This window comes from Urocitellus parryii, chromosome 4 (genome assembly GCF_045843805.1).
Source record: "Urocitellus parryii isolate mUroPar1 chromosome 4, mUroPar1.hap1, whole genome shotgun sequence".
Classification (NCBI taxonomy): domain Eukaryota; kingdom Metazoa; phylum Chordata; class Mammalia; order Rodentia; family Sciuridae; genus Urocitellus; species Urocitellus parryii.
The window spans coordinates 184,171,850-184,198,628 of record NC_135534.1 but is presented as its reverse complement, the minus strand read 5'-3'; the positions used below and the strand labels follow the sequence as shown (position 1 = coordinate 184,198,628).

Sequence of the window (26,779 nt, the reverse complement as noted above, 5' to 3'; positions counted from 1 at the left end):
CACGACTGACAGTCACAACAATAACTACAAAATATTTACATATTTTGAAATTAAATGTGCTAATATCCAAACAGTATTGTTAAACTGAAATTCATTTGTTCAGCAAATATTTATTAAACACCACGTACCATATAAAATACTAGGCTCTGAACAAATGTCAAGATGGGTAAGGATCTGTCACTGTAAATGACTTCTTTAGCTTGGCATTCAAGGCTCTTTAAAACAAGCTTTGGATCTATTTTGACAGCTTTGTCCCAGATTATAAGAAGTGTATTAGAAGGAACTACCTGGTGAGTGACTGACATGTTGTATTGCTCAGTAACTGTTAAATGAATCTCCCTCTACAGTTTTTATCTTTTCTCTGACTTTTGCTTTGAGAACTTCTCCCTCTTTGTTGTTCTAGAATCTCACATCCATGTTTCCTGTTTGCCTTTGTTTTCACTGTGTCCTAAAGTCATATATTTGCCTACTGAAATTTGACCCATTATCCACACCACGGCTAATGAAAGCCCACTGTGAGCTGGGGCTTCCTGCACATCATCTTTTTATCTCATTTAATATTCACCCGGGACAAGTAGCATTCAAGGTGGCACAAGTGATTTAAATTGGCTTACATTTTTGTAATCATCAATATATTTTAAAAATTAACATTCCATTAAGCCTACAATTTAAAAATTGTTGTCATAAAAAGAAGGTAATTTAAAAATAATTAGAATGAAATTGAATTACTTTTGTTGAGGTCTGTCTATAAAATATTGCTTTCCAAAAGCACTAATTAACTCAGAAACTTGCTCTCACTTTCTTAAAAAGGGAAATTGTCAAGAAAAAATGAGATGCTGAAGAAAAGACTAAACAAAACCCATCTCCTTTATGTAATCAAGTTTTGAGCTAAAGAAGTGCGAAGCAACAATATTTTCCCATTTTGTGATTCAGTGTTTAGTACTGTGCCTGTCCACCTTCACTCTGCAGGTTGGCTGTGCTCACATGATAATAGCTTCTGTGTGCTGTACTTACTCTGTTCCAGGAACTGGATACCCCTCTGAGTATCACTTTAATCTGTCTTGTGTGACTCTTTCACATTTGAGGAAATGTTGAGGTTGTCTGTTTTAGTCCCATTTTCCACATGATACACCTGACAGAGAGAAGTTCATGGTTCCTGTATCTGGCTAATGGCTGAGCTAGGGATTCAAACTCAAGTCTTGCTGACTCCTGAGTTTGTACTGTTTTAACTTGCTGCATTTGTGTTAGTTTTCTATCACTATGACAAAATACCAGAGACAGTCTACTTGTAAAGAGAGAAGATTGTCTCTCTTTGTGGCTCACTGTTTTGTGGATCCAAGTACCTCAATTGGCCCTGTGGCAAGGCAACACGTCATGGTGATAGTGGCAAATAAAATCACTCACCTCATGGCTAGGGAGCAAAAGAGAAAGAGGAAGTCTCTTAAGTCTTTTGTGTCTTTAGTCCAGGCTTCTTTCTACCGTACCCATAGAGTATTCTTTACAGTGCCATGTAGGAGAGAAAAAAGAATTTGTATCTATAAATCCTGTCCTTTTCAGCTTAAATTGACACTGAAATCTTAAATATCAGGCTGGTCTCATTTTTTTTTTATTCTATCTGTTAGGCCAATTTGAATGAGAAGGGAATATTTGTAGAAATCCCGAATGTTGAGAATTTCCAGGTATTGTTTCTTTAGGCAAAAGTATAAAATCCTGTGCTAATTTTGCCTGGTTAAGAGTAGTTGTGATTTGAGGATATATATATACATACATACACACACACACACACACACACACACACACACACACGTGTGTGTGTGTGTGTGTGTGTGTGTGTATAATAATTTTGATGACTGTGTTAATTGTAGTAAAGGACCTTGAGTTCAAAATAAAGAAAGCTTTTGGTCAAGTAGTATTTATTTAGTTGTCAGTCTTGCTGCAGGATTTGCAAATTTAATGGAATTAGTGTCATTTTCCAGTTTATAGTGCCAGTAACATTTCACATGGTCACAGCATGGCTTTCTCCTCTGGGGAGCAAATGGAGGATTGTCTGACACTTGGTTCAAATGGCTTCCATTAAGGGGAGTAGATTGCCCCAGGAGCCTGCAGAGAGGAACAGAGTTCTTGTCCTCAGGCGGAGCTGCATCTGGGGAAGTTGGCTGTCTCGTGAAGTAGACACTTAGCACACTGTTACTTAAATGCCACCATAAAACCACAGTTGAAAAACAGGAGACTAGCAGAAGTTCCGCCTAATAATTTAGTTCCATTTTTCCTTGAATACATTTTCTTTGATATATGGAATATTTGACTTGTGAAAATCTTAACCACATTGGCACTTTTTACAAGGAATAAACAGAATCTTTGATAATACTGGAGTAATACAGGTGTATTTCCTTTTGTGGGATCCTCCCAGATCTCAAATAATAGTGTTCATGTTGCAAATTCTTTTTTTAAAAGCTAATAGCCTTTTAAGTTCTTGTTTTTCAGAATCACAAGTAGAATGTGGATTTAAACTTATGATCTGATTCCTCTTTCTTCTCTTAATTTAGTGAGGCTGCCAACACAGTGGCTTGTTTTGGTTTACTTTAGAGGAGAACTTCAGTTAATAGGCTTGGAGGGCAGGACCTGTTCCTCTGTGCCCTGCCTGGCACCTTGATGAAATCCTCACTTATCTCGTCAGCTGGCTCTCACTGGACTATGAAAACAGAGGTGCCTGGGACACATGACATGCTGCACTGCCTCAAGAGCCGGCTGGTGAAAGAACCTTCTGGAGATGGGTCCTGGTAGTGGTCACTCACTCTCTGAGCTAGAACTAGATGTGAGCCTGGAGATTAGATGACTCAGTTTGGCCAAAGTGGAGGGAATGAAGTATTATTATGGAAAAATCTTATACAGGTGTCGACAGCTTTTGAGTGAGTTCTTGACTTGAGCCTGTGGGTTTAGAGTTCAAGCTCTTGGAGCAAGACTGAAAGTCTTGTATTTTAGGGTGAGCACCTAGGGAAGGGGTCTCTGTCCGATGTCATGTTCACAAGGGTTCCAGAGCTTCTGCCTGGCCCATTCCATATTCTCTCTTATTCTTACAAAGTTAATGAAGATGAATAACTTTCCCAACAAACTGCAGACACTTTGAGGGAAATTAAATGAAATGTTCTTCTGTTTAAACTTGCTTCTTTGAACACAACTGGAAATATTTCGTGGTTTTGGGTACCTGAACCTTTTCTTTCAGTGAAATTTTTGGTTTGTTACTGTAGTAAATCTACTTTGACTATTTTCTTATCCCTGAGTTTTTTTTTTTTTTCCCAAGGGCCTCATTTTACAAATGTTTATGTAGCACCAGGTCATCCTTGGGCTCAGGATGGCAGAGAATAACATATGGAGACACAGTAGCTTGCTGCATGCAGCTTATAATTTAGTAGGGCCCATCTGATAATTTGATCTATTGAAGATTATTACAGATATCTTTTTAAAAAGTTGTAAGAATTATAAGGCTCAGATTTCTAATATAAGGAGTGGAAAACTGAAGTATTTGCTGAAGATTTGGAGGAAAGCAGCTGTGGGTTAGGATAACAGGAGCTGAGGGCTGGGTTGTGGCTCAGAGGTAGAGCCCTCGCCTAGCATGCATGAGGCACCAGGTTCAATCCTCAGGACCACATACAAATAAAATAAAGGTATTATGTCTACCTATAACTAAAAAGAAATAGGTAAATATTAAAAAAAAAAAAAGAGCAGGAGCTGAAAGCCATGAAAGTGTGGAGAAAACAGTACAGGTGAGTGGGGACCCCTGAAAGGGAATTTTATGGTAAAACAATGGCCAAAAGTGATTCCAGGATACCCAGATAACACTGTCACTTCTTCCAGTGAGCTTGCTAGGCATTGGAGAAAGCTCCAGTTTGCTCTGGAAAGGCCTTTAAGGGAAATGATATCCTGTGAAGACAAAGAAGAGAGATTCCTTTACTTAATGCCCCACCCTCGCTGGGCCCCACCCTGGATGACAGCTTCACTCTGCAGGTCGGCCTTTCTCATCATGATAATAGCTACTGTGTGCTGTACTTACTCTGTTCCAGGAACTGGATAAATGCTTTATACATTATTAGCTCTACTTTATGGAGAGGATTCAGGGACTCAGAGCCAGTGAATAGGAGTGTCGGGATTCAAAAGTAGTTTCTCTGACTCCAGATCTGCCTTTCTTCCTACTGGACCAGTTGATTCAGGAAAACAGAAGAGTTAAGGATTGGGGGAGCTTGCTGTGTAGCAGAATAAATCCAAAGGAAAGGAAAGAGTGAAAGATTTGGGTTTTCCTATCCCTCATATCTTTGAGCATTTTTTATAAATATACGCTCTTTAGGCTTGGGGAATGCTGGATGTCTGAAGACCTTTCAGAGATTAAGCCAAACGAATAATTTTTGCTAAAAATCATTTTCCTAAAATCCTCTTGGAAAACCATACAACAGGGAATATTAACCCATCAAGTCTTTCTGCAGCTCACAGATTGCTGAGTGGGGCTTGTTTGCTGGTGTTTCTATAGCTCACGGTGTTTGTTGGTATGTGGTGCTGAGGATCGAACCCGGGCTGCACGCATGCCAGGCGAGCGCGCTACCGCTGAGCCACATCTCCAGCCCAACTCACGGTGTTTGTAAATGCGAGAGTCCCTGTTCTTTAGGTTGCCTTTATTCTGGCATTATCATTATGGTTGGAAAATGTGATTTTTTTTCTTATGACCTAAAATGCTGATAGTTGTTTCTTTTCTAAGAGAAAGTTTCATTTTCTTACGTGCCACATAGACTCACCAGAGAAAAAAGCAAATAGTTGTTTTGTTTGCTGAAATCTTCCTTTGAAGGTCGCTCTTAATGGAAACTAGTAGGGGAAAAGGGGCTCTCTTAAGAATTCTCCATAATTCTACTACAATGCAACAAGGATGTGGGTTTAAAACAGGTCTTCTTCCACAAAGCCTGACTCTTCAAAGATTTGTAGGTCCTAAGACCATTTAGCTGGTAGCATCTGGGTTTTTGAGAGTAATGCATAGAATCATTGGTTGTCTGACTGTCAATGACATGATAGAAACAGCTTTAAACTTTCAAGATCTCCTTTAAAGCAGAATTGTTGATAACTTGAGAAATTATGCCTCTCAAGCACTAGTTACAGCCGGGCATGGTGACACATGCCTGTAATCCCAGCAACCTGAAAGGCTGAGGCAGGAGGATTGCAATTTCTAGGTTAGCTCCAGCAACTTAGTGAGAACCTGTCTCAAAATAAACAAATAAATAAATAAATAAAAAGGGCTGGAGATTTAGCTCAGCGGTAAAGTGCCCTGGGATCAATCTCCGGTACCCCCCAAAGAAAGGCTAGTTATAGATTTATGCACTGTTCTTGGATTTCTTCTTTCGTTTTTTGTATATTCACTTCATAGACACTTCATAGAAAATTGGCTATTAACAAATCATTTTGTCTGGAGAATTGGATATGTATTCCTGAGTGAAAGAAGGGTGTGCAGCTATCATATCTTATTGTTACTAATAATCAAGTATGCATGATGAATTTGGTACTTTTAACCCCCCCCACCTCATGTTACAGACAGATGGGATTAATATAATTCACTGGATCTATGTAGTTTTAAAATGGGCTGTGTGTTAGTAGAGCTTCTTCTAGAATGATGGAGTTCTTCTGGAATGGTAGAATGACTTCATTTTATCCTTGACATTTACCTTGGATGGTTTCTTAGCCCGTGTTTTCTCAAATTTGAGTATTAAAATTACAATTTGGGGACACAATTTCAGGGGGACTGAGTATCAACCCTTTATACCATGGCCCTTTGGTAGCTCTCTTTTTAATCCAGGGTGATGTCATTGGAATTGAGGGTCCATGGGATGGTTGTAGAGTTTACAGGGTGTGCGTGTGTGTGTGTGTGGGGGGTGCAATTTTAGAGGCACTAGCAAGTATGGCTTTAAAGACAGAGAGCCCATTAGCTTCTGGAGGCCAGAAGAGTTAAATAGAGGCAGTCAAAGTAGCCTAAGTCTTGCTAAAGCTGAAGGGTTAGCCTGGGAGAAATCAGGGATGACTCAGAATCCTCTCCTGCCCCCTTGGCAGCCACATTCTGTCTTCAATCATGGGTGCTGAGCCTGTTTGAGCCAGATCTTCTGGCCTTTAGTAACCTCATTAGACTTTTCCCTGAAGATGGCTACTGATCCAGAGATGGCCAGTCAGAGAGGCAATTAGAGAACAGGCCTTTTCCAAAGCAGGCATGCTCTGCTGGGCTTACAAGTTTCATATCCTAATATTACAGGACCTTGCACATCTCTCTGGAGCCTGGGCACATGATTCACGTCTGTGATTCTTGCTTTTGCATCAACATTTCATAAATAGATGGTCAGTTGAGCCTTAGCACCGACATCTTTCTGTTCATATGTAATGTCATTTACATTAAACTCTTGCTTTATAGTTTACTGGCTAGTTGTTTATTAACATAAAACATCTAGAACACTATAAATATGTACACTCTTTGTCCATTTCTTACCTCAAGTAAGAAAAGGATATTTATGAACAGTTCCATCAAGAGAGATACTGAGCTGTTGTCAGAAATTGCAACTTCTGTCTCACTTCTGGTAATGATGTGGAAACTTGTCTTAAAGCACAATATTCACATATACATTTTTCTCTCTCTCTTTTTTACTTTTAGTTTAGAGAAATAGCTATCATATAATCACTGGTTTTGAAGAGTGAAAATTAACTGCTGCCTGCACATTCTGGATATGTGAACTGTTTGGATAGAACTCATAAGAGAAATGTGTTCAGAGGAATAAACAGTCATAGGAAAAATAGCTTGGTGGGAAGGAGTAGTGCGAGTCATTGAAAAAGTGATCTCCTGAGCTCCCTTGGAGCAGCTCTAAGTCACTTGCTTCTGGGTTCTTAGCTTCTCTACCTACATGACTGTGGGAGGGATGTGGTAGGATTGGGTCTCCAAAATCCCAAGGCCCTCCATCTACCAATACAGCAATCCGACAGAGTATCATCTTGGGAAAGGCCCTTCTCTCCTGCCCAGAGGGGGTGGCTTCTGTCTCCTTGGGACCTGACATTGATGTGGTCCCTGCCTGGAGATCTTGTTCCTGGGAACATGCCTGATTAAGGTACACGTACTGACTGCCACCCTTCAAGAGGAGCCCAGTGCCAGAGCTCTCATGCTGGCCATTTCTTGCAAGAAAGAGCAAGACCAGATCAGCCTTTTGTCACATGTGAGGACGGCTTCTGGTAGCAGGGCAGTCCTGCACAAGTTCCCTTCCTCCTTTTCCATAGACAGACTGTGTGCTACAGAGGGTAGAGCTCACAGGAAGGAGTTCCTGTTTTTCTTTCTGCTATGCCAAATTGGGGGAAAATAAATCCTTCTCCCACCTTGACTTTTTAACTCTTCCTTTCTTCTTTTTTAAGTTAAAAAAATTTTTTTAAACTCTTCTTTCGTCTCTCTTGGAATTGGACATGTCAAGTTCAAAAGGGAAAAAAATGTTTTGGTGAGAAAGGGAGGAGAGGAGAATAGCTTGGAGCCCAGGGTCATCATTTCTCCTGTCTTACCAAGCTTCTTGTGAGCTTTTATTATTATTGTTATTGTTTTAAAATTATTTTTATGTTTTATTTTTGAAATTTTTTCCTTTTGCAGCATCACTGGGCCTGACTGACATTCCAAGTTCTGGTCTAGGGAAAGTAAAAAGAACGTCTGATACTGGCTGTTACTTCAATGACCTCTTTGTGGGTAGCATATGACTGGGCCACTGTCACTTCATTATCCTCAAGATGCTTCCTCAGAGGAGTTATTTTCCTTTCTCTGTTATGCTCTGTGTCCTTCCTCTTCCTCCTCTTCACCCACTGTCTTGGCAACCCACAGTTATTGTCTATTTTCCATCTCCTCTGCTAGAACAGAGATCCCATGAAGGCTGGAAGCTTGCGTCTCTTGTTCCTTGCTGAATCTCTAGGGTCTTGCAAGCACCTGGCACATGATAGATGCTCGATAAATATTTGTTGTGGCTAATGGGAGCCTTTTCAGTTAAGGCTGCAGTTGTTTGTGGAATTAATAAGTAGTTATGAATGTTTATCTACCTTTTCTTTTCTGAGGGGATCACACCATAATCAGGTTTTCTACTCTGCGGTTCTTAGATCTTCCAAGGTGTAATTTGACCTCTAGGGATATTAATTATTATAATAGAAGGCAGATTTTTTTTGGTGTTGGGTTTATTGATATATAATTTACATACAGTAAAATTCACCCCTGTAAACTGTGCAGTGTGATGCATTTTCACAGATGTTCTACCACCACTATTCTAATAGAGAACATTTCTATGCCCCTACACATTCTATCCTCTTCCCCTGCCATAAGCCCTGGCAACCATTGTCCTGATTTTCGTCTCTTTTGTTTTACCTTTTCCAGAATGCCAAATAAATGGCTTGTTTCTCCTAGCATAAGGTAATTGAGGTTTATGCATGATGTTGCATCTATCAGTAGTTGGTTCCTTTGTGTTGCTAAGTAGTATTCCGTTTTTATTTGTTCTCCTGTTGATGGACATTTGGATGGTTTGCAGTTTGGGGCTACTCTGTATAATACTTCTGTAAACATTTATATTTATGTCTTTGTGTGGACATATACTCTCATTTTTTGGAGGGTAAATACCTAGGCTGGGATCGGTGGGTGATGTCCTGAGTATATGTAAACCTTAACAAGAAACTGCCAAACTTCTTAAAGAGGCTCTTTCATCGTATATTACCACAATCCGTGTCCTGAGCTCCAGTTACTCCACATATTCCCTAGCACTTTTTTAACTTTCAGTGGATATGTAGTGATATCTCAGTGTGGTTTTAACTTGCATTTCTCTGCAATGTGTGATGTTATGCATCTTTGCTTATTGGGATGATTCTATTTTTAGCAATCTTTGGTATTCTGCAGATATGAACAGCTTCAGAATATCAGTGGCATTTGAAGTGAAAATTTCAGAAAAACATTGGTCACGTTTGAGTAGTTAGTTTCTCCGGATCCATGCTGCTCCAAACAAGTTTGAGATATGGAAATTACCAAATTCTGGCCAGGAGTGACGCACCTGAGTGACTGATGACAAGACCTAGAGAGCCTGCCACTAGGACTTGAGTCTGAGGATTGGCAGAAATGGATTTCAGCGGTCCCTGTGGCTTTGGGAGGGTTGCTCAGTCCGTAGCTAAGCCTGATGTTTAAGGGAAGCAGATTTAGATTCAATTACAGTTTCCAGGATGCCCCAGGAGCCACCTGGCAAGCTCAGCAGTCCTTTGTGACCCTCTTCTGTGTGAGGTGGAAGCCTGCTGTACACAGAGCTTCCTCTCTGGGGACAATTTGTCTGAATCCGTTAGGAAAGCTTGTGAAATCAGTTACCACAGGCCCATGAATGTCACCACCCTTGAATGCTGAGACCCTATTTCTCATGTCTATCATTTTCTTAATTAATTAAGTCAACATCCCCTGAGTTTTGCCTGTATTGTCTTTGAAAACAGTCATGAAGGGACGGGGACCCAGAAGAGGAATACTCATATAAGGGAAAACAGAGGTCTCCCTGGGGCCACCTAGGAAGTGGAGGTGATCAGGAAAGGAAGCTGAGGAAGTGGTGACGAAGTGGAGACCCAAGGTGGAGGAAGACTTAGCCAGGGTGACAGTGCTGGACAAAGGACAAGGGAACACACCAGAGAATTCCCAGCAGTCCTTGAGTGTTCCACAGCCTGTGATTCAGAGCTCCAGGCATTGCTGAGCAGGTGGGGAATGGTGAGAGAGTAGGCTGGAGTCCCAGCCAGGAGGACAGAGGCTGGTGAACCTTGTGGAGGATTGGACCTCATCCTCAGGGCGGTGAGGAGCTGGAAAGGATTGTGGAATGGCATATTTGGTTTGGTCAAAGAACTTAGGTGCTGTGGGTCAAAGGGCTGGATGTGGGGCAAGACTGGAGGAAGGGAGGCCAGTAAAGTGGCTGTTGTGGTTCTCCAGGAGCAAGATGAGAGTGGCCTATTGACTGGTGATGATTGTGAAGTGGGATCCTTTCCAGCCAGTAACTGGAAATGTGTAGAAGGGCAGGAGTGAGCCTGCTATGCTTTGAAACATTGAGAAATCCAGTACATTACGTAGTACTGGCTTTTTTTTTTTTTTTTATGGTTTCTGGTTTTGTTTGTTCACTTCCTTGGAAAACTGATGTGGTAATGTCCCTTTGGCTTTGTTACCTGGGCAGAAGGGTTCAGGCATTGACAAACCCTTCTCTTTGGAGAGACTTGCTCCCAGCCTTGATCATTGTGTTCTGAGATGGGGGCGGAGGTGGGGGATTGTGTAGGAGGTCAGGAAATGCCAAGGTGGGCGGGAGGAATTGGGGCAGGAAGCCTGCCTGTTTGCACACAGTGAAGCCAGAGTCGAACTTTCTCCTGCCGCCCTGGGCTACTTCTTGCTAACCATCTGTATGTCTCTTGAGGGTCTGTGGGGTCAGCACCCATGTTTGGAGACCTAAAAATGCAATTTTATATAAATGCCATCCAAGAAACCCCCTCCTGGTTTTCCTTTCCTCCTTTTCTTATGAGCATGCTGGAGGTTCTTCTCTCCCTCTGAGCTTCTCCGTGCATAGTTGAGGGAAGGAAATTCTATACTTGGGTTCAGCCCTGGAGACCCTGGCTCTAGGCCACTCAGATTTCATCCTTCTGACTTGATCCCTCCTTCCTTTCCAGGAACTCACAATGGATTTGCTATAAATAATAGAATGACCAGTTTGAACAGGTTGGAACCATTTATCTGGGTTATAATAAAACAGAGAAATATAAGTAGGAAGATGGGAACTCATATTTCTTTGGCAACTTAGGTTTTGCCTTGGACTGTTTTGGGAACTTATTTTATCTCATTTAGTCCTCGTATTGCCATGGCAGGCAGGTATTATCACCCCCTTCAGAGACCCTGAAGCCTTGGCCATGGACACATGCTTGGGAAACTGGGGCTAATTCTGCTTTCTGTTGGTTAGTTTTTCCTTTTTTAATAGCAAACTTTGTTCTAGATTCCTCAATGTTACCTTGGGGATCTGAAAAGTTTCCTGTAGTATATAAATCAACTAAGTGATTCCCTGAGAGAAGCTTTCTGCAGGAGAAAAATCTAGTTAATCATTTATTTTTTTGGAAGTTCTGGAGTACAAACCCTGTCCTAATCCTTAGCCATTTACAAAACAATTTGGGATTATAAGCACGGTCCTCCCGATGCCTTTCTGGTTCTCATGCCACGAGTCCAGTTGACATCTTTAAACAAGGAACTGCAAACCAGTGTGATAGTTCTGGTTTAAGTCTTTCTCTTTGTGGCATGAGAAACTTTGGAGGTTTGTGTCTATTAGCAGTTTGCTGAACAAATAATAAAGAAAAGAGAGATCTTGACTATCTCGAAAGAATTCCTGTTTTATTGGATTGCTAAGGAATGAAGTAGAATATCTTATGATAGGTCACCCTTTCTTCTCAGACACTGGAAATTTCCTCCAGTCTCTTTGCTTCCCTAGAAGATTTTAATCAGAGTCTTTGTAGAGTGGGGAACAAAGGATAATATTCTACTGCAGGGTAACCTTTGCACTGAGAGCTCCTCTGGATTCAAGGAGTTTTGGTCCAGTTTTTGGTTCCTTATCCATAAATGGTTTCTACATCCTTAACTCCTTTTGCTGTTGGTTCCTTAGGCCTAATGTCCCACCCTGTGCTACTAGAAGCCACAATATTTATTTATTTATTTATTTATTTATTTATTTATATCAATAAAGTTGGTTTCTGGTTCTGTTGAAGGTTCATGACTACCAAATGCTGACAGGGTACGACTTTAACCTGTGTGTGCCACACTCTTCTCTCTCTCTCTCTCTCTCTCTCTCTTTTCACTTTTCATTTTTTGCCTCTTTCTCAACTTTAACTTGAGCATCATTCCTTGGGATTATTTCAGCATTCAATAAATACAGCTGTTGGGTGGACAGCTGGAACACACAGAATCTTGTATCTCCAGTTTATGAGAACTCCTTGTCCCAGCGTGGTGAAACCCTTCTCCAAAGGAGGCAGCTGTGACACCTGACAAGGAGTAGTCAGGCCGTGCGCCCAGGTGCAGGTTCAACAGGGCCAGAAGTGTGCATATGCCCGGGGCTGTGGGAGCTTGTCAGTTTCACAGGTGCTGCGCTGTGTCTGCCTCAGCAGCCCTTGCTTCTCTGTGGGATGTTGTTTTCTTTCCACAGAGACACAGCTCTCAGATTGTCTTTATCACCCGGGAGCCAGATATTGTGGCATTTCTTTGGTGCTTATTCACAGTCATCAAAGTCACGTTGAGGCTTTCCAGACAGGGAAACTGCTTTATTGATGGTGCCATTTATCATTTGAAGGACCCAACTTTGTGGCCACATGAAAATTTTGTCTGCAGTGAATTTTAGGAAATAGCATCATAGTCACGCCAGGCTTGAGGCAAAATTTATCAATGCTGCTGACACTTTATGTAAGGGGAGCTACTTTCTCAGAGAAGGGAAACAGGCCTGGGATTCCAATGTGCCATTTCTGTCCTCAGTGTTTTGATCACCTAAGTTTGCTCCCTTGAATCTGTTTTTCTGAGTGCATTTTTTCATTCCCAAATGATCACACCAATGGAGTTCAAATGATTAGGACCATAATGATTAGCTCCCGGTCTGCTGCCAGAAAGCAGCAGTTTGAAGCCCTGTTTGCTGGAGTATCCTGAGCCTGGCTGGAGTCCAGGACACCTGACCATGGAGGAGCAGTTAGGACGTAGACTGGGGTTTTGGCGGTCTCAGGTGAGAGGGCTGGAGCCACGGCCCTCATTGGTGTATGACTTTGCATCAATAACTGACGGCTGTCTCCTCTTCTGCTTTATCTTTCAGTTAATGACCAGCCACAGCGTCTGCTGTGAGCTTCGGCCAGTGCCTCCAGGGCTCCTGAGCCACACACAGGTTGCTTTGGGTGCCGGCTGAGGTAACATGGCTTATTGGCCTCAGTTGAGGTTGCTGCTGTGGAAGAACCTCACTTTCAGAAGAAGACAAACAGTAAGTGTGGGTTTCTCTGCGGGGCTCTCTCATGCTTTCCTCCATAGCGGGTTAGAGGAGGGAGGGAAGGGAGTATTCTGGATTTCCAGAGAGATTGAATGAATCTGGCACTTGTGGACCCAGGACTCTGCGATCCTGATGTGGCCTTGTGGCTTGGCATAGAGGGAAGATTTGCAACCAGGCAGGAATATTGTCTTTGGTTTGTGCTAGCCCCGAGACCCATGAGTTCTGACTTCTGAAACCTAATAGATAATTGCCACTGGCCACCTCACACCAGTATTTCCTTTTGCTATAGCCCTGGGAGCTTTCTGGCTTTCTAAGAGCAACACATGGGCCCCTGTATTTCTGGGAATTGGGAGTGCAGTGAGATAATGGCACAGCTTTAGAGATCAATTCCTGGATCTCTTGGTGTCAGACTGTGCTCTGTCCTTCCAACTTTGTAGGCCTGGAGGAATATGATAAGCAAGGCCTGTCTTATTTCTGTGGAGGATTCTATGCCTTTCACCTCCTAGATGGGTCAGTAATGCCTTGAGTAATCCTGAGGAGGTCATCTTTAATGCACAGGTGCTTGGTATTTTTCCAAAGGAACAGGAGGGCTAAAAGGCAGGGTGATCTCCCTGAAGCTCAGGCGTCAATTCTTTGCTGTTTTATCTCTGGCTACCCCTCCTTAGTGATCCTATCTAGTCCTCCTGGCTTAGCTACATCTCTCTGTAGTTGGTTTCTAAATCTCTCTTTCCTGTTCTGTCTATTTCCAAGCCTGCATCCCCACTTCACTGTCTTAATGAAGCACAACTTATCTGGATCCAAAAAATGTTCATCTTTCAGAAACACAAATAGCAGTAAATAACCTTGGAGAGAATTTATTTCAGTGTTTCTCAAAGTAGAGTGATGCTTGGACCTTCCTTAAAAGAACAAAAAATGTCAGGATACCCTTTTGTTCATGTAATTTTGATTTTAATGTTACTTAAGTATGCTCATATATATAACTAGATATATATCTTTTATAGGCTATGATATAACTATATGACCCATGTGTATTTTTACAAATTAAATGCAAACAAAATTGCAAAAAAATACAATTAAAATTTAACACAATAAATGTGATAAAACAACTGACTCTGCTTAGCTAAAATGCATATTATAAGCTGCAACATGAATATAGTAGTGGGTGGTACAGGACTGTTCCTTTTGAGTTTGGCAAGTCTGTATTTCTGTGTGCTAATTATTCAAATCTCTGTACATTTTCCTGCTTGAACAAGTTTCATTTGATGTCATTTGGTTCATTCCCATCATTCATAAATCGAGTTTTCATCTGTTCCTTTCTCAGTCCTCTACAGTAATACTGATGCCAACACAAACGCATGCATGAATATAAACTTGGGCTTTGAAGTCTTGTGCCAGCACTTGATTTTAAAGTAAGCATTCAGAAAATCCAGATACGTTTATCAGGATTTGTTTAGATGATCATTGAAATGAAAACACAAAATGTTTAAAATCCTTGCAGAGAACTCACGTATAATGCTTTCAAAGTATGCATACTGCTTCGAGCTTGAGAAACACTGATTTTGTCCAGCCTCTCATGTTACAAATGGGGAACCTGAATCCCAAGGTCACTAGTAAGAGAGCAGGGACTAGCTCTCTAAATGTATCCTCTCTGTTTTAGTCAAAATAGTAGTGAAACTTAATGCATAATATTAATTATAAAAACAAACATAAGCATCCATGTTTCAGGCATGAAGTGGATTATTAACTAGATTATTCCTTTTAAGGCCTCATAAAGTGCTATTTTTTCTCATATTATAGCTGTCAGTTCTCATGTTATGAGGGATTTGATAGAAAGGTTAAGAGAGGTATTTGATAGACAGAGTTCCACATTGGTGACAAGGAACACAAGTAAGGTTCAAATCCAGATAATCTCATTCCAGAGTTGATATTCTACACCATTGTGCCATCATTATTTTAGTAATGATTAGTAGCATCATTATTTTTCTATCCTCCATCGAAAATCTTGAAGTTTCTGACTTCTTCCTTGCCTTAACTCCTGCCTCTTGCAGTTGTTCCCAGTCTCTGATATTTCCATTTTCTAGTAGGTTTGTCCTTATCTCTTCATTTCTTAGCTACTATGTGGTCCATGTTCCCCGCTTCTCTTCAACCTAGTGGCAGCCGCCTTCTTAGTGGGAAATTATCTTTGCCATGGTGTGTCCATTAGTGAGTCATGGAAAGGAATCATATTGACAGTGAAAGGGGGCGGGGGTTCAAGGACAGTCCAATTCAAACTTGTGGTTTTACAGATGAGAAAGCTGAGGCACAGAGCATGGGAGGGATCCCCCCGGTCGTCAGGTAGCACCTGAGCTAGGACCAGAGGCTGTGATTTTCTCATTCCGTCCATCACATTTCTTCCCTTCTCTCTTCCAAATGCTTAGCAGCTGCCTAGCAGTGCCCAGCCTGGGAGAGGATTAAATGGCAGGAAAAAGATTTTCTGTGCTTGACCAGGAAAGGAATTAGGGGAAAGAGTAGAACAGGATGTGGGCTGGATCCTCCCATCTGGGCCAGTCTACACTGGTTTTGAGCTTTTTGCTCAGTATTACTTATGTCTTTACAAGGGTTGGGATTAGAGAGATAGGGAGGCTTAGTTAAAGGCAATTTGTGCAGAGTTCTTGTTGAAGAAGGAAGTAGGAACAAGTCCCCTGACACTAAAGGCCTTTTTTAGACGCTGTGCCATTACCTGCTAGCCTGTTTGAGTTACTTCTCTTCAAGATTTCTAAAGGAATGCCATTTTGTTGAATCAGAAAGAAAGGTGGTTTGTTTTAAGTCACGGATGCTCAGATTGTCAGATGGGGCTGGAGCTGGAAAGATCTGACTTGCCTCTTGTATACTTGATGGAATTAGGGTTTGGAGGGATGGAGGGGTCCAGAGAGGGTCCATCATGAAAGCAACAGAACTAATCTCCTGGTAGCCTCAGTTGGGTACAAATAATAAGGCTGGATCCTTCTTAGCAGGGTTTATTTTATCGGCATGAAAGGTTTTATATTCTTGAATCTGAGATTCTGACTGGTGGATACCTCTTAATCCTGGCTTGAGTTTCTACATTATATTGTGTAGACGTTGGAACCTGCTAAAGGTTTTGGTGCCACTTTGTTAGCTCACATAGTCAGAGCCAGCCCTGACTATGATACCTGCATGACCATGATATGACCATGATATCTGCATGATAGCTCTTGCCCACAATAAATGCCCATATTGCATGTTTCCTTGCTCCTGAGATCCAGGAATGCATATACTTGGTCCCGAAGCCCAGCACAGAACCTGGAACTTGGGACATGATTAATGAGAGTTTGCTGAATTAGCGGTCAATGTATTCCTGGTTCGTTAGTGTGGATCTTGAGGAGGTCAGGGGTCTGGGTCAGGGGTCTTGTTTGTTGCTTCCAGGAGGAATAGAGAGAACATGTCAAAGCTCAGAACTGAGCAGTACATCCCATTGCAACCTTGTTGAAAGGTGGCTTTGCCCTTCTTGATGTCCTTGTTTGCTGATGTGTCCCAAGGACCCCTGTCCTGGGCCTTCATTGTGCAGACTCATGAGGACCATCAACCAGGGTTAGTTTTCCACTATTTCTGTTGGGCAAAGAGTTCACTGAATTGAGTTGCGAAAGTTGGGTGCAAAGCTCAGTTTGGGTTCAAAGTAACAGTTAGCTTGTGTGGGTGGCAGTCATTCAGTGCAAACAGGTTTTGGGACAGGAAGGGGGAGGGCCTTCAGAGCTTTTAAGCTCTTCATCTGGTGTTAGGCTGAGCCAGAGGCCAAGGTCTCCGTGGGACAGGTGGGACAGAGTGAAGGTGACCATGTGGCCTCTTTCCTTTTTCCTTTACCATTACTTTTTTTCTATTAGATCATTTTTTCAGTCATGTGGCTAAGAAAATAGATAATTTTTTTTATAACTTAGAAGTACTACTATTTGGTACTCTTTAATAATAAGGAATAAATTATCAATCAATAAATAAAATTCCTCCTTTCTGAGCCATTGGAGAATTTTACAGTGGATGAAAAATCTGTACCCCCTCCTGAATTCCAGTTTCACTGACACATTTTTTTTCCCTGACTTTAGTCTTAGCCCAGCTCCAGTGGCCATGATCTAAACTCACCTTAGCCACAGTGTGCCTCAGTGGGTCATTTCTTCCAAGCTTTAGTTCTCTCTTCTATGGAATGAAGAAAATCAGAACAAATAGCTATTTGTTGTTTCATTTGGATAAATATTTATTTAGCATATATTACTTTTGGGAGATTATGCTGGGTATATATTGATAAACCAGATAGTCATGGTCCCTGTCCTTGCAGAACTCCCAGTTTAATGAGGGAGGCAGATATGAAACACATTGCACAAAAATAAAAAAAATATAATTATAAACTATGATAAGTGTTATGAAAGAAACAACCAAAGGATGGTACAGACAGGAGTAGGGACTTCAGTTAGAATGGAAGGTCATGACATTTAACTTAGAGCCCTGAAATTTGAGCAGCAGTGTTGACCAATGATCAGGGGTTCTGAGATCAGAGGCCCTGCATTCCAGGCCAAGAGACTAGGGGTATATGTTCTTGGATCAAGGAACAAAAAGAAGCCAGTGGCACCGATGGAATGAAGGAAAACTGGCTGGGGATGGATGGAAAGAGGCAGGGCCAGATCATACAATGCCTTGTAGCTGTGATTTTATGTTCACAAGGAATCTTTGATGGTGGGCTGTGATCTCTAGGATCAGTCTTGTGGTTCTTGACACTTAAGGAACTTGAATGAGGAGAGCCCCAGGGGGTAATTATAATCATTAATACATGTATACCATTTTATGCTGTTTTCTTCTTTAGTTTAATGGTATTTAGTGTGTGTAATCCCATGTTTCCAAATAATCTTTATATTTATAATAAGGATTCCTGAGGGTAGGCTGTGTTTGGTGGTAGTGGAAGTGCTTTTATACTTATTATGTCTCAGTTTTCACAGTGATGCTGAGAGCTGTGCATTGCAACTTCTTTTCCACAGGTGAAGAAAGTACTGTTAGTAAGTTAGTAGGAGGAAAGGCTGGACCTTTGGCTCCAACCATAGGATGACACCATTTATGTTCTTTACTAAGCTGTCCATGCAATTTTCATTTTATAAGCTCAAACCCTATTGACAACATTTAATTTGCTCTCAGCATTTGCTGTTACAATTAAATTACTGTAAAGATTTTATATACTTAGACTTTTCTTACTTTTGTATTATTTCCTTAGGCTAAAAATCTCAGGACTAGGATTACCGGGACAAAAGGGAAATGGTCCTTGAAGTATAGGAGCAGATGTCCTTCTAAAGGATAGACCCAATTTAAAAAGCCATTATCAATGTATCAGGCTCAGTAGTTCCAGGAGGGCAGCCTGGTTTTAAAAATTGTATTTCCCTCTAGCATTGATCTGATTTAATCTTTCAGATTTCACTTCAGTTTTCCCACACCTCACTGAAACATACACGGTGTTAGGAATGGGTCTAAAATTAATTTTTCTTTACATTCACATAATGTTATCCCTGTAGCTTTTGTAGCCTAGTTATTTTGGGGACATTCATAAGACCTTATGTCTGCGGGGGTCTATTTTGGAGTTTTTTGTTTGGTTGACAGGTGTTGGTTACCTGTGTGTTAATATAGCCCCAGGAGTGTCCTTACTTTGGTGACCATTCTGATTCCTGGGGGAGCTTGTGTTATATGTTCCTTTGATTTGACCTCTTAGGATATCCTTTGTTGTTTTCATCCATTTTTTTTTCTCATTGAATCTTATTTCCATATGAAGTTCTAAAAAGTATCTATCACTATTTCAAGTGAAATTATGTTAAATCTATAAATTGGTTTGGAAAATTTGGATATTAAATGTTCCCACCAAGAAGCATGGCTTAACTCTCATTAATTCCCATCTTCCTTTACTTACCTCACCAAAGTTCAGGGATATTTAACATTAAGAGAATATCTAACTTTTCTGTTTATGTGTCTGTTCTTACTGTGAATAGTAATTTTTTTCTCCTTTTACATATTACTAATTTAGCTGATTATCACAGGCCTCTAGCAATACCATTATTTAGATTTACCTTGGTTCTGATTAATTTACCCCTATTTTCAATTCAGTTTCAATTTCAGCTTTTTATTCGATTTTGTGGGCTTTCCTAGATTTGTGACCATGCTGTAAATGGAAAGGAAATTTTCATCTCTGCATCTCTGATGTATATTCTTTTTGTTTCTTGTTTCATGCCCCATTGAAATCTCAAGCATTTTTTAACTCAGTACTAAGAAACAGTGATTTCTTTTTTCAGTATGAAGGGAATTTTTTGGGCTTCCATTATTCAAGAGACCTTTGCCTAAGGCCGAACTTTATTTCACTGGTTTCTGTGTTCTTTAAACATGGTCCTTGCTGTGCCCAACTTTGAATTAATATGCATAAATCTTGAGAATTCAGGAGTTCCATGACCGTCCTCAGGCTAGGTGGCTAAATGCTTTCGCAGAGTGACTGGATTGTGGTATATGAACTTCTGCAACTAGCAGCAATGAACACTCAGGGAACAGTGAACATGCATAGTGAGTGAGGTCTTGGCACAGTTCTGAATGAGGATTCACAAATGGCTTGATGCATATTGAATAACATGATGATCATAATAGCCATGACCAGCTGGACTGTGTCCTCAGTCCTTTACAGGAAATGATATTTAATTTTCACAGTTACTTTAGAGCAGTGATTCTTATCTAGGGGCAATCCCCCTCCCCCACCCTGGGGCCTTTTGGTAGTGTCTGGAGAAGTTTTTGGTTGGCACAATCCTGGGCATGTGTGTGCTGCTGGTATGAATAGGTGGAGGCCAGGGATTCTGCTAAACACTCTACAGTTAGTAGGAGAGTCTCCCACACAGTTATCAGGCTCAAAATGTTGATGGCACCACTGTTGAGAAATCAGGCCCACATGATGATGAGGAATATCAATGGGAAGTACACAGTAGTGCTCTGGCTCTCCCCAGAGCGTCTTAGACTTTGGTGAAAAACACTTTTTTGGAAGCAATGTTCCTCATCTTCCCAACGCCATGGTGGGGAGGTGTGGAGTTTGGTGGTGTACCAAAGCAAGACTTTTCTATAGAAGTGTATTATGGTAAAGTGTCAGCTTTAATTTATAAGTTATTTCTGAGAGCCTGTGCTTAATAAAAGTACTAAGCGTAGTGATGGGGGAGAAATCTGATTTTGATGAGTGGAGCAAGAACTGCGTTTCGGAAGCAGCCCTTCCCTCTAGAGTGAGGCTATTAGGAAAAGAAATACCTAGAACATCCCCCTGATCTTGGAAGGTGAGTTCTATTTTCAATGGTAAAAGTGTTTTTTGGAGGTATAGGAGAGAGGGACATGATTACATTTTGTCTCATGAGTTCCCTCATTTGGGTGGTGTGAATATTGGTGATGATGTCTTCACTCATCAGTACATGTTAGTGTCTCTGCTTAGTAGGGGCTTTGAAAGATCAGGGGTCTACATATTCTGGCCATAGGAGGGCAGAGGGCCTAAGGAGGTTGATGTGATAGTGGCTATGAGCAGGGACTCAATTGACTTTGAATATCAGCTCTGCTATTTACTAATCTTGTACTCTTGGGCAATTCATTAACTTCTTGACCCTCAGTTTCCTCATCTATAAAGTGGGTATTATAATACTACTACTAATTGAGTTGTTTGAAGGCTAAATGAGTCAATATTTGCAAAGCATTTAGCATATTGGTACATAGAAAGACCTATTTTAAGTATTAGCTATTATTACTGCTATCTTCAATGTGACTTCTTTCCCTGGTCTGCTTACCCATGCTAGCTTCAGCTGCTAACAGTGGTTTGTACGATTTTGCTTGTGCCTTTTGCTACCAGTATCATGGGGGAAGATCCATTCATTTTTTTTCAAGTAACCAACATATTTTGAGCATCTGCTGCTCTACAGGGTTCTAGATGTGGATCTGTAGAGATGTCCAGAAACATAAGGCCTGATTCATTGGGTCAGATCAGTTCTCAGCAGGGCTGGCAAGTACAGGGTTCCACTTAAGGGGCAGATCTTAAAATGGATATGTCCCCGACATTGTTCAGTGAGAGGCAGCATGACAGCATGACCAGAGCAGAAATTTAGGGGTCAGTAGATCTGAGTTCAAACGTTGGTGCAGTCTATTTTCAGGCTTTAACTCGTGGTTTATCTGAACCTTAATTTTTCACTTTTAAATAGAAATGTTACAATCTACCCCTCAGTCTTGTTATAGATTAAATATTGGAGATGAAATGTACAAAAATCCCTGAGTGCACAGTAGGTGCTCAGTATTGGCTGTACCTTTTATAAATCTGCAAGCTGTGAGTTCATCTTGTGTCTATGGAACCTGCTGCTGTTTTTAGTCCGTGCCACCTAGTGGGGCCATTTCCTGCCTGAGACTCCTGCAGTATCAAATAGGATTCGATGTGTCCTAGAGATGGGACAGAACTGGCCACTAATCTCAGCCCTGTTGCTCACAGGCTCTGTGATTCACTGTCCTTGAGCCTTAGCCTTTTCATGTATAAAGTGAGGACAGTAATGGTTCCTACCTCCTAGGGTTGTTCTGAGGATTAAATGAAATAAGCCATAGAAAATATGCCCAGTACATATTAGACTCTAAGTGAATAGTAGCTACTGTTTATCCTACCAGTGCAAATGGTAGCTTCAGAGCTTCAGGGTTGATGACTATTTATCTTATGCATACTCTCTTTACTTTTATTTTCTTCAAGGTTCATTATTCTTTTCTGAATTCATTTTCGTCTGATCATTTTTTAAAAGTTTCATTCCTGTCTTTGTTAATATTTGTAAGTGCTTTTATTTAGCTGTGAGCTTGGAATGCTTATGATTTTGTGTCCTTTTCTTTAAATTTTATTTTTGGTTAATGGTATCTGTGTTTCATAAACATTGTTATAATGACTGCATAATCCATTGCCAACTAGATGTACCATAATTTAATCATTTCCCTATTGCTGTGCAATTAAGTTGTTTCCAATATTTTGCAATTATAATGTTTCAATGAATAACTTGATGGATATAGCTTTTTGGCATTTTAAATTTAGTTCCCTAGAATGAATTCCCAGGAATATTATTTGGTCAAAGGGGATAAACATAACTTTTAAATACATATTGCCACATTGCTTTCCCAAAGGTCCCACTTGATTTATGTTTTCATCTTCATTATTTTATAAACTTCAGTTCATTCTCTCACCCAAGAAACACTTTTAAGCCTTTAACATGTGGCAGACTTAGTGAGCAGCAAGGGACACTGGAGTAGAAGCTCCTATATGACTATAGCCCTACTATGCCAAGAGCTGATAAAGGCACAGAGTACCTGGGGATCTGAGTACCATCCAGAGGAGGGACTTCCAGCTCAGTGGGTAGAGACGTTTATTTTGAGTGTCACGGCTTTGTTCTGGCAGAAAGAAAATAGTTTTCTTTATTCCCTCCAGCTTTATTGAGGTGTAATTGACAGATGAAAGTTGTATATATTTAAGGGGGGCAATGTGATATTGTGATATACATATATATTGACTTAAGAATTAGTATGAAATAAAGAGACATTAATAAAAATTAGTATGAAATAAAAGGGAAGAAGCTGAATGTCATTTGCAAGCTTGGACATTTCAGTGTGTTTTGTCTTTTGGGGATTATTTATAGAAATATTTAGCAAGAACAGCCCCATCTTTGTCTTGGTAACCCAATAATCAATATGTTTTCTTCCAGAGATGGATCCACTCCCCTTTATAGTTTTATGGTGATAGTGGTTTTTTTTTTTGATTAGAGAATTAATACAGGCTTATTGTGGAAATTTTAGAACACATAAGAAGGCATTTTTTTAAAAAGTCACACGTGTTCTTATCACCCTAGAACATACATGGTTATTATCTTGTATTTCCTTCCCCAAAGAAGATTTGATGATGAGTTTAATGGAAACCATATCAAAGTTCTTGGGAAATTAAAAGTCAATTATTTGAAACAGCAAAAAAAAATCCAACAACAAATAATCAACAAAACAAACCCTTCATTAAACACTCTGAAGTACCAGCAGTAGCAGGAAGGTTAAATTATGATCTTGTCATAGAATGGAAATAGGAAGTGGCCATTAAGAGCCATATTTTAAGAGAATATTTTCTGCAATGGAAAATGTTCCCAGTGTGATGTTAAGGCTATGGTGGGGAAGCCAGTGATGCAAACAGGTGACTTCAAGGGCTCATGGAGATGCACTGGGAGGAGTGTGCCTGGATTACTGGGGGAGCCCAGGAGACTGGGCTTCTCAAACTGAGAATTAGTAAAGGACTCCATGGTTGAGTCTTGAAGACTAAGAAGAAGTGAGCTTGATGAAGCTGGCAGGGAAGCATCTTTCCTGACTTAAGACATGCACAAAGGTGTGGAATGGAATGTTACAAGGTGAGACCTGCAGACAGTTCAGTGTTATTAAAGCTCATGGAAGGAGAGGCTGCAGAAGATGGTCAATTGTTAATGAATTTCTCTGTGGATTTTTCAGAACCCAGTGGTGTTGGGTATCATACTACTTTTTGAATTCACATTGCTCTGTCTTATTTCCTACTCAGTGTCAGCTCCTGCTGGAAGTGGCCTGGCCTCTGTTTATCTTCCTGATCCTAATCTCTGTTCGACTGAGCTACCCACCCTATGAACAACATGAATGTGAGTATCTGTGGGTCATGCCTGAGACTCACTTCTCCCATGCAAAATTCAGGCAATAAACATGGGCTGAGTTTACCTTTCCCAAAGACTCTAGGAAACAACACAAATAGCTTGGCACAGAACATCTAGTCTTCTAATAGTTTGATTTTGATCCCTAGTGAATAGTGATAAGAGTAATGACAACAATAGCTACCATCTGTTTCATACATTTTTAAATCATGAAAATAAAGTAACTTTACTTTAAATAGAATTCAGACAGTGCCCACCAAAAAGCACCCTTAAGGCACTGCTCTCTTTGGTCCTGCTGGTCTTTACCACTGTATGAATGTCTTAAACTTGCAGTTAAAATTATAGAACATATATTTTAAGCAGCCTTTGTGCAGAACATCTGACTGATATTATTTGACTGATATTATTTCATTTGATTCAGTCACAACCTCCTAGACTTTATTATCATTTGTTTTAATTTCTTGCTGAGAAAATTAGGGCTCACACAGGTGCAGGGACTTGGTAATAAGGATAGAGGTGGAATCAGTTCAGATTGTCTCTCAGTCATGTGTTTTGAAGAACAGTCCTTTACAGTGAGAAGTGATGAAAAATGCACGGTTTTCTGGGTTTGAATCCTGGCACAGCATTCACTAGGCTTACATGGTGGGCAAGTAACTTTACTTTCTTGTAAAGGAGGGAATAATAATACCCCTGTCATATTATTGTTGTCTGGGTCGTCACCCCACAGCCATAGTCTTTCTCTGTGGCATGGCTCAATGGGTAGATTGACATGGCAGAGCAGTCCAAATCTAAAGGACCGACATTTATGTAGGCGTTTAGCTGAGACCTCAGCTTCACGGTTCCAGGGACTTTTCCTGCCACTAGCCAACTGTATCTATATCTCCCACCAGACCCTAAATTTATAGGACTCTGTCCTCCTAGGAAAGCTGTGGAGGCCAAGGCTACTTTTAATTTTGTCTCTTGGTCTGGCCTCATCTCTCACAGCACAGAGCAGAAGTTATTTACATGCTAATTTGCTAATACACCATCATACATATTCAAGTTACACACACACACACACACACACACACACACACACACACTCACACACTCACACACACAACTGAAGAACTTTCCCTCAGGCATGATTTTCTTACTTCACCAGAAAGGAATGGAACATCTAATGAAATCTATACTCAATTTATGGGCCTGTGAGGTAATTCTGCTTTCGCTTTTACAATCTCAAAGAGAGGTTGATTGATTAGCAAATGGATATTTGATTTTATTTAAACATTACCCTGAGCCCCACAGAAGTATGTTTCAGGGCGCGCTCAGCATTTTCATCCCCTGGGCAGTTCTCTTTCTGGAATGATCGCGAAGAGGGAAGGTAGAGTAAAGGAACTGGCACAGACTTTGGCACCTGACAAATGGGGGTTTGTGTGGGTGCTGCCTCTGCTGTGCAGTGGGGGTTGTAATCTTGAGTAAGTCGTTGAATTCTGACCCAAGGCCCTCTGACCCCAGACCAGAGAATTTTGGAAATCTGTGAAATTCTTGAACATATGGAAGACAGATGAGACTTTGCCCATCCATCCATGTCCTTCCTGTTCTCACTACCTTCCTAGGGACCTAGTTAGAAGGGCAGGTTGAAAGCTAAGGTGAAGTGCATGGAGGTGTCTTTTCTTTGCAGTGGGAGGAGAGTGCTTGGGTTACTTACTAGGGGAGCCTAGGACACTGGGCTTCTCATTCTCCTGAGAAGACTCCTTCTTTGGGAACAAAGGGCTGGTGATACACTTCTTCCCCATAAACCTCGGTTCAGCCCTAGTCATCAAGGTCCCATTAACTTCCCTGGGCCCTAAGAGTCCCTTAGGCTGTCATCCTGTGCACTCAGTGCCTAATCCTCATCTTGCTTTGTTTGCAAATGAAATAGAAGACAACATGCCAGAAAGGGGCCTTTGCTTCCCCTGCGGAAGGACATCCCCAAATACCTCAGGGCCCTGTGCTGCCTTTGGCTGAACCTATCTGTTCTTAGTTCCAGTATCTTCCGGAGTTGAAAGGGGAGAATCCCTGGGTCCTTGGAGTATTTGACTGGATTACATAAATCTCTGAATGAGGAGCAGCTGACTTAGGCAAGGGGCTTTGTTTGGTTTTCCTTGAACTGTTAACAGGGAGATAAAGAGATTAACTAAGTAAATGTTCAACAGGCCAGAGTCCCTGCAGAGAGTGACTGCAGGGATTGGATCCTTGCTTTGGATGTTGTCTCTGGTTGGAGTATGGAGAGAAGAAAGATAGAAGGCCCCTGATTCGGACATGCCAAGTACAGCAAGCTCTGGCTTTGGGTTAACTTCTGGGGAGGCTCTGTTAGCCCATTTGCATGAAAATAGAAGGATGAATAAAATGAGGGTCCCACTTTGGAGGAAGAAGGTAGCTGTGAGACTGAAGGAGTATTCTGGCTGGGCAACAGCAGAGGAACTACTACTGCAGGCTCACACCACAGGGCCTCCAGAGTCCGCATGGACCTATTCGTTGAGCTTTTGTTCTGTGCTAGGCACTTTGCAAAAGTGCTCTACCTAGAAGAGCTCATATAATACTTAGCACGTGTATTTTTATCACCATTTTACAGATGAGAAAACAGAAGATTAGGGGGTCTGTCAGGGACTTGACCAAAGTTGTTGCTTAGCAAGTTGCAGGGACCCAATGTGAAGCCCAGTTGGTCTGACCCAGAAGTCTGTGAAACTACAAGCTCTTCACTACCTAAAGCTGTGGTTCTTAATGGCTGCCAACTCTTTGAGGGTCACAGTTAATCCTGAGAATCTGAGGAAAGCTGCAGCCCTGGCCTTTTTGTTCAAACATAAATTGGCCCTTGGGTTAAGAGCCCCTGATCCAGGGCACATTTATCTTGATCCCCATAAGCAGTACCCGTGGGTGACTGCCACATGCCAACCTGGGCCTTCAAGGCCTGGGAGCCAGCCCAGACATGCCCATTCATCCTGTTTGTAAGAAGCTCCCACGATGAGGGGAGAGGCAGGTGAGGAGCTCACCTGGTGGATGGGGCTTCCTTATTTTGAC

General features: G+C 41.2%; 1 protein-coding gene across 1 annotated transcript in view; it reads left to right on the top strand.

Annotated features, from left to right (window-relative positions):
* Abca1 (ATP binding cassette subfamily A member 1) overlaps nucleotides 1-26,779 on the top strand; it is a 132,599-nt gene that overhangs the window by 7,465 nt on the left and 98,355 nt on the right. The window contains exons 2-3 of the mRNA XM_026414625.2: nucleotides 12,864-13,025; nucleotides 23,632-23,725. Coding sequence (XP_026270410.2) covers nucleotides 12,960-13,025; nucleotides 23,632-23,725 — 160 coding nt within the window. The 5' untranslated portion in view covers nucleotides 12,864-12,959. The remainder of the gene's footprint in view (nucleotides 1-12,863; nucleotides 13,026-23,631; nucleotides 23,726-26,779) is intronic.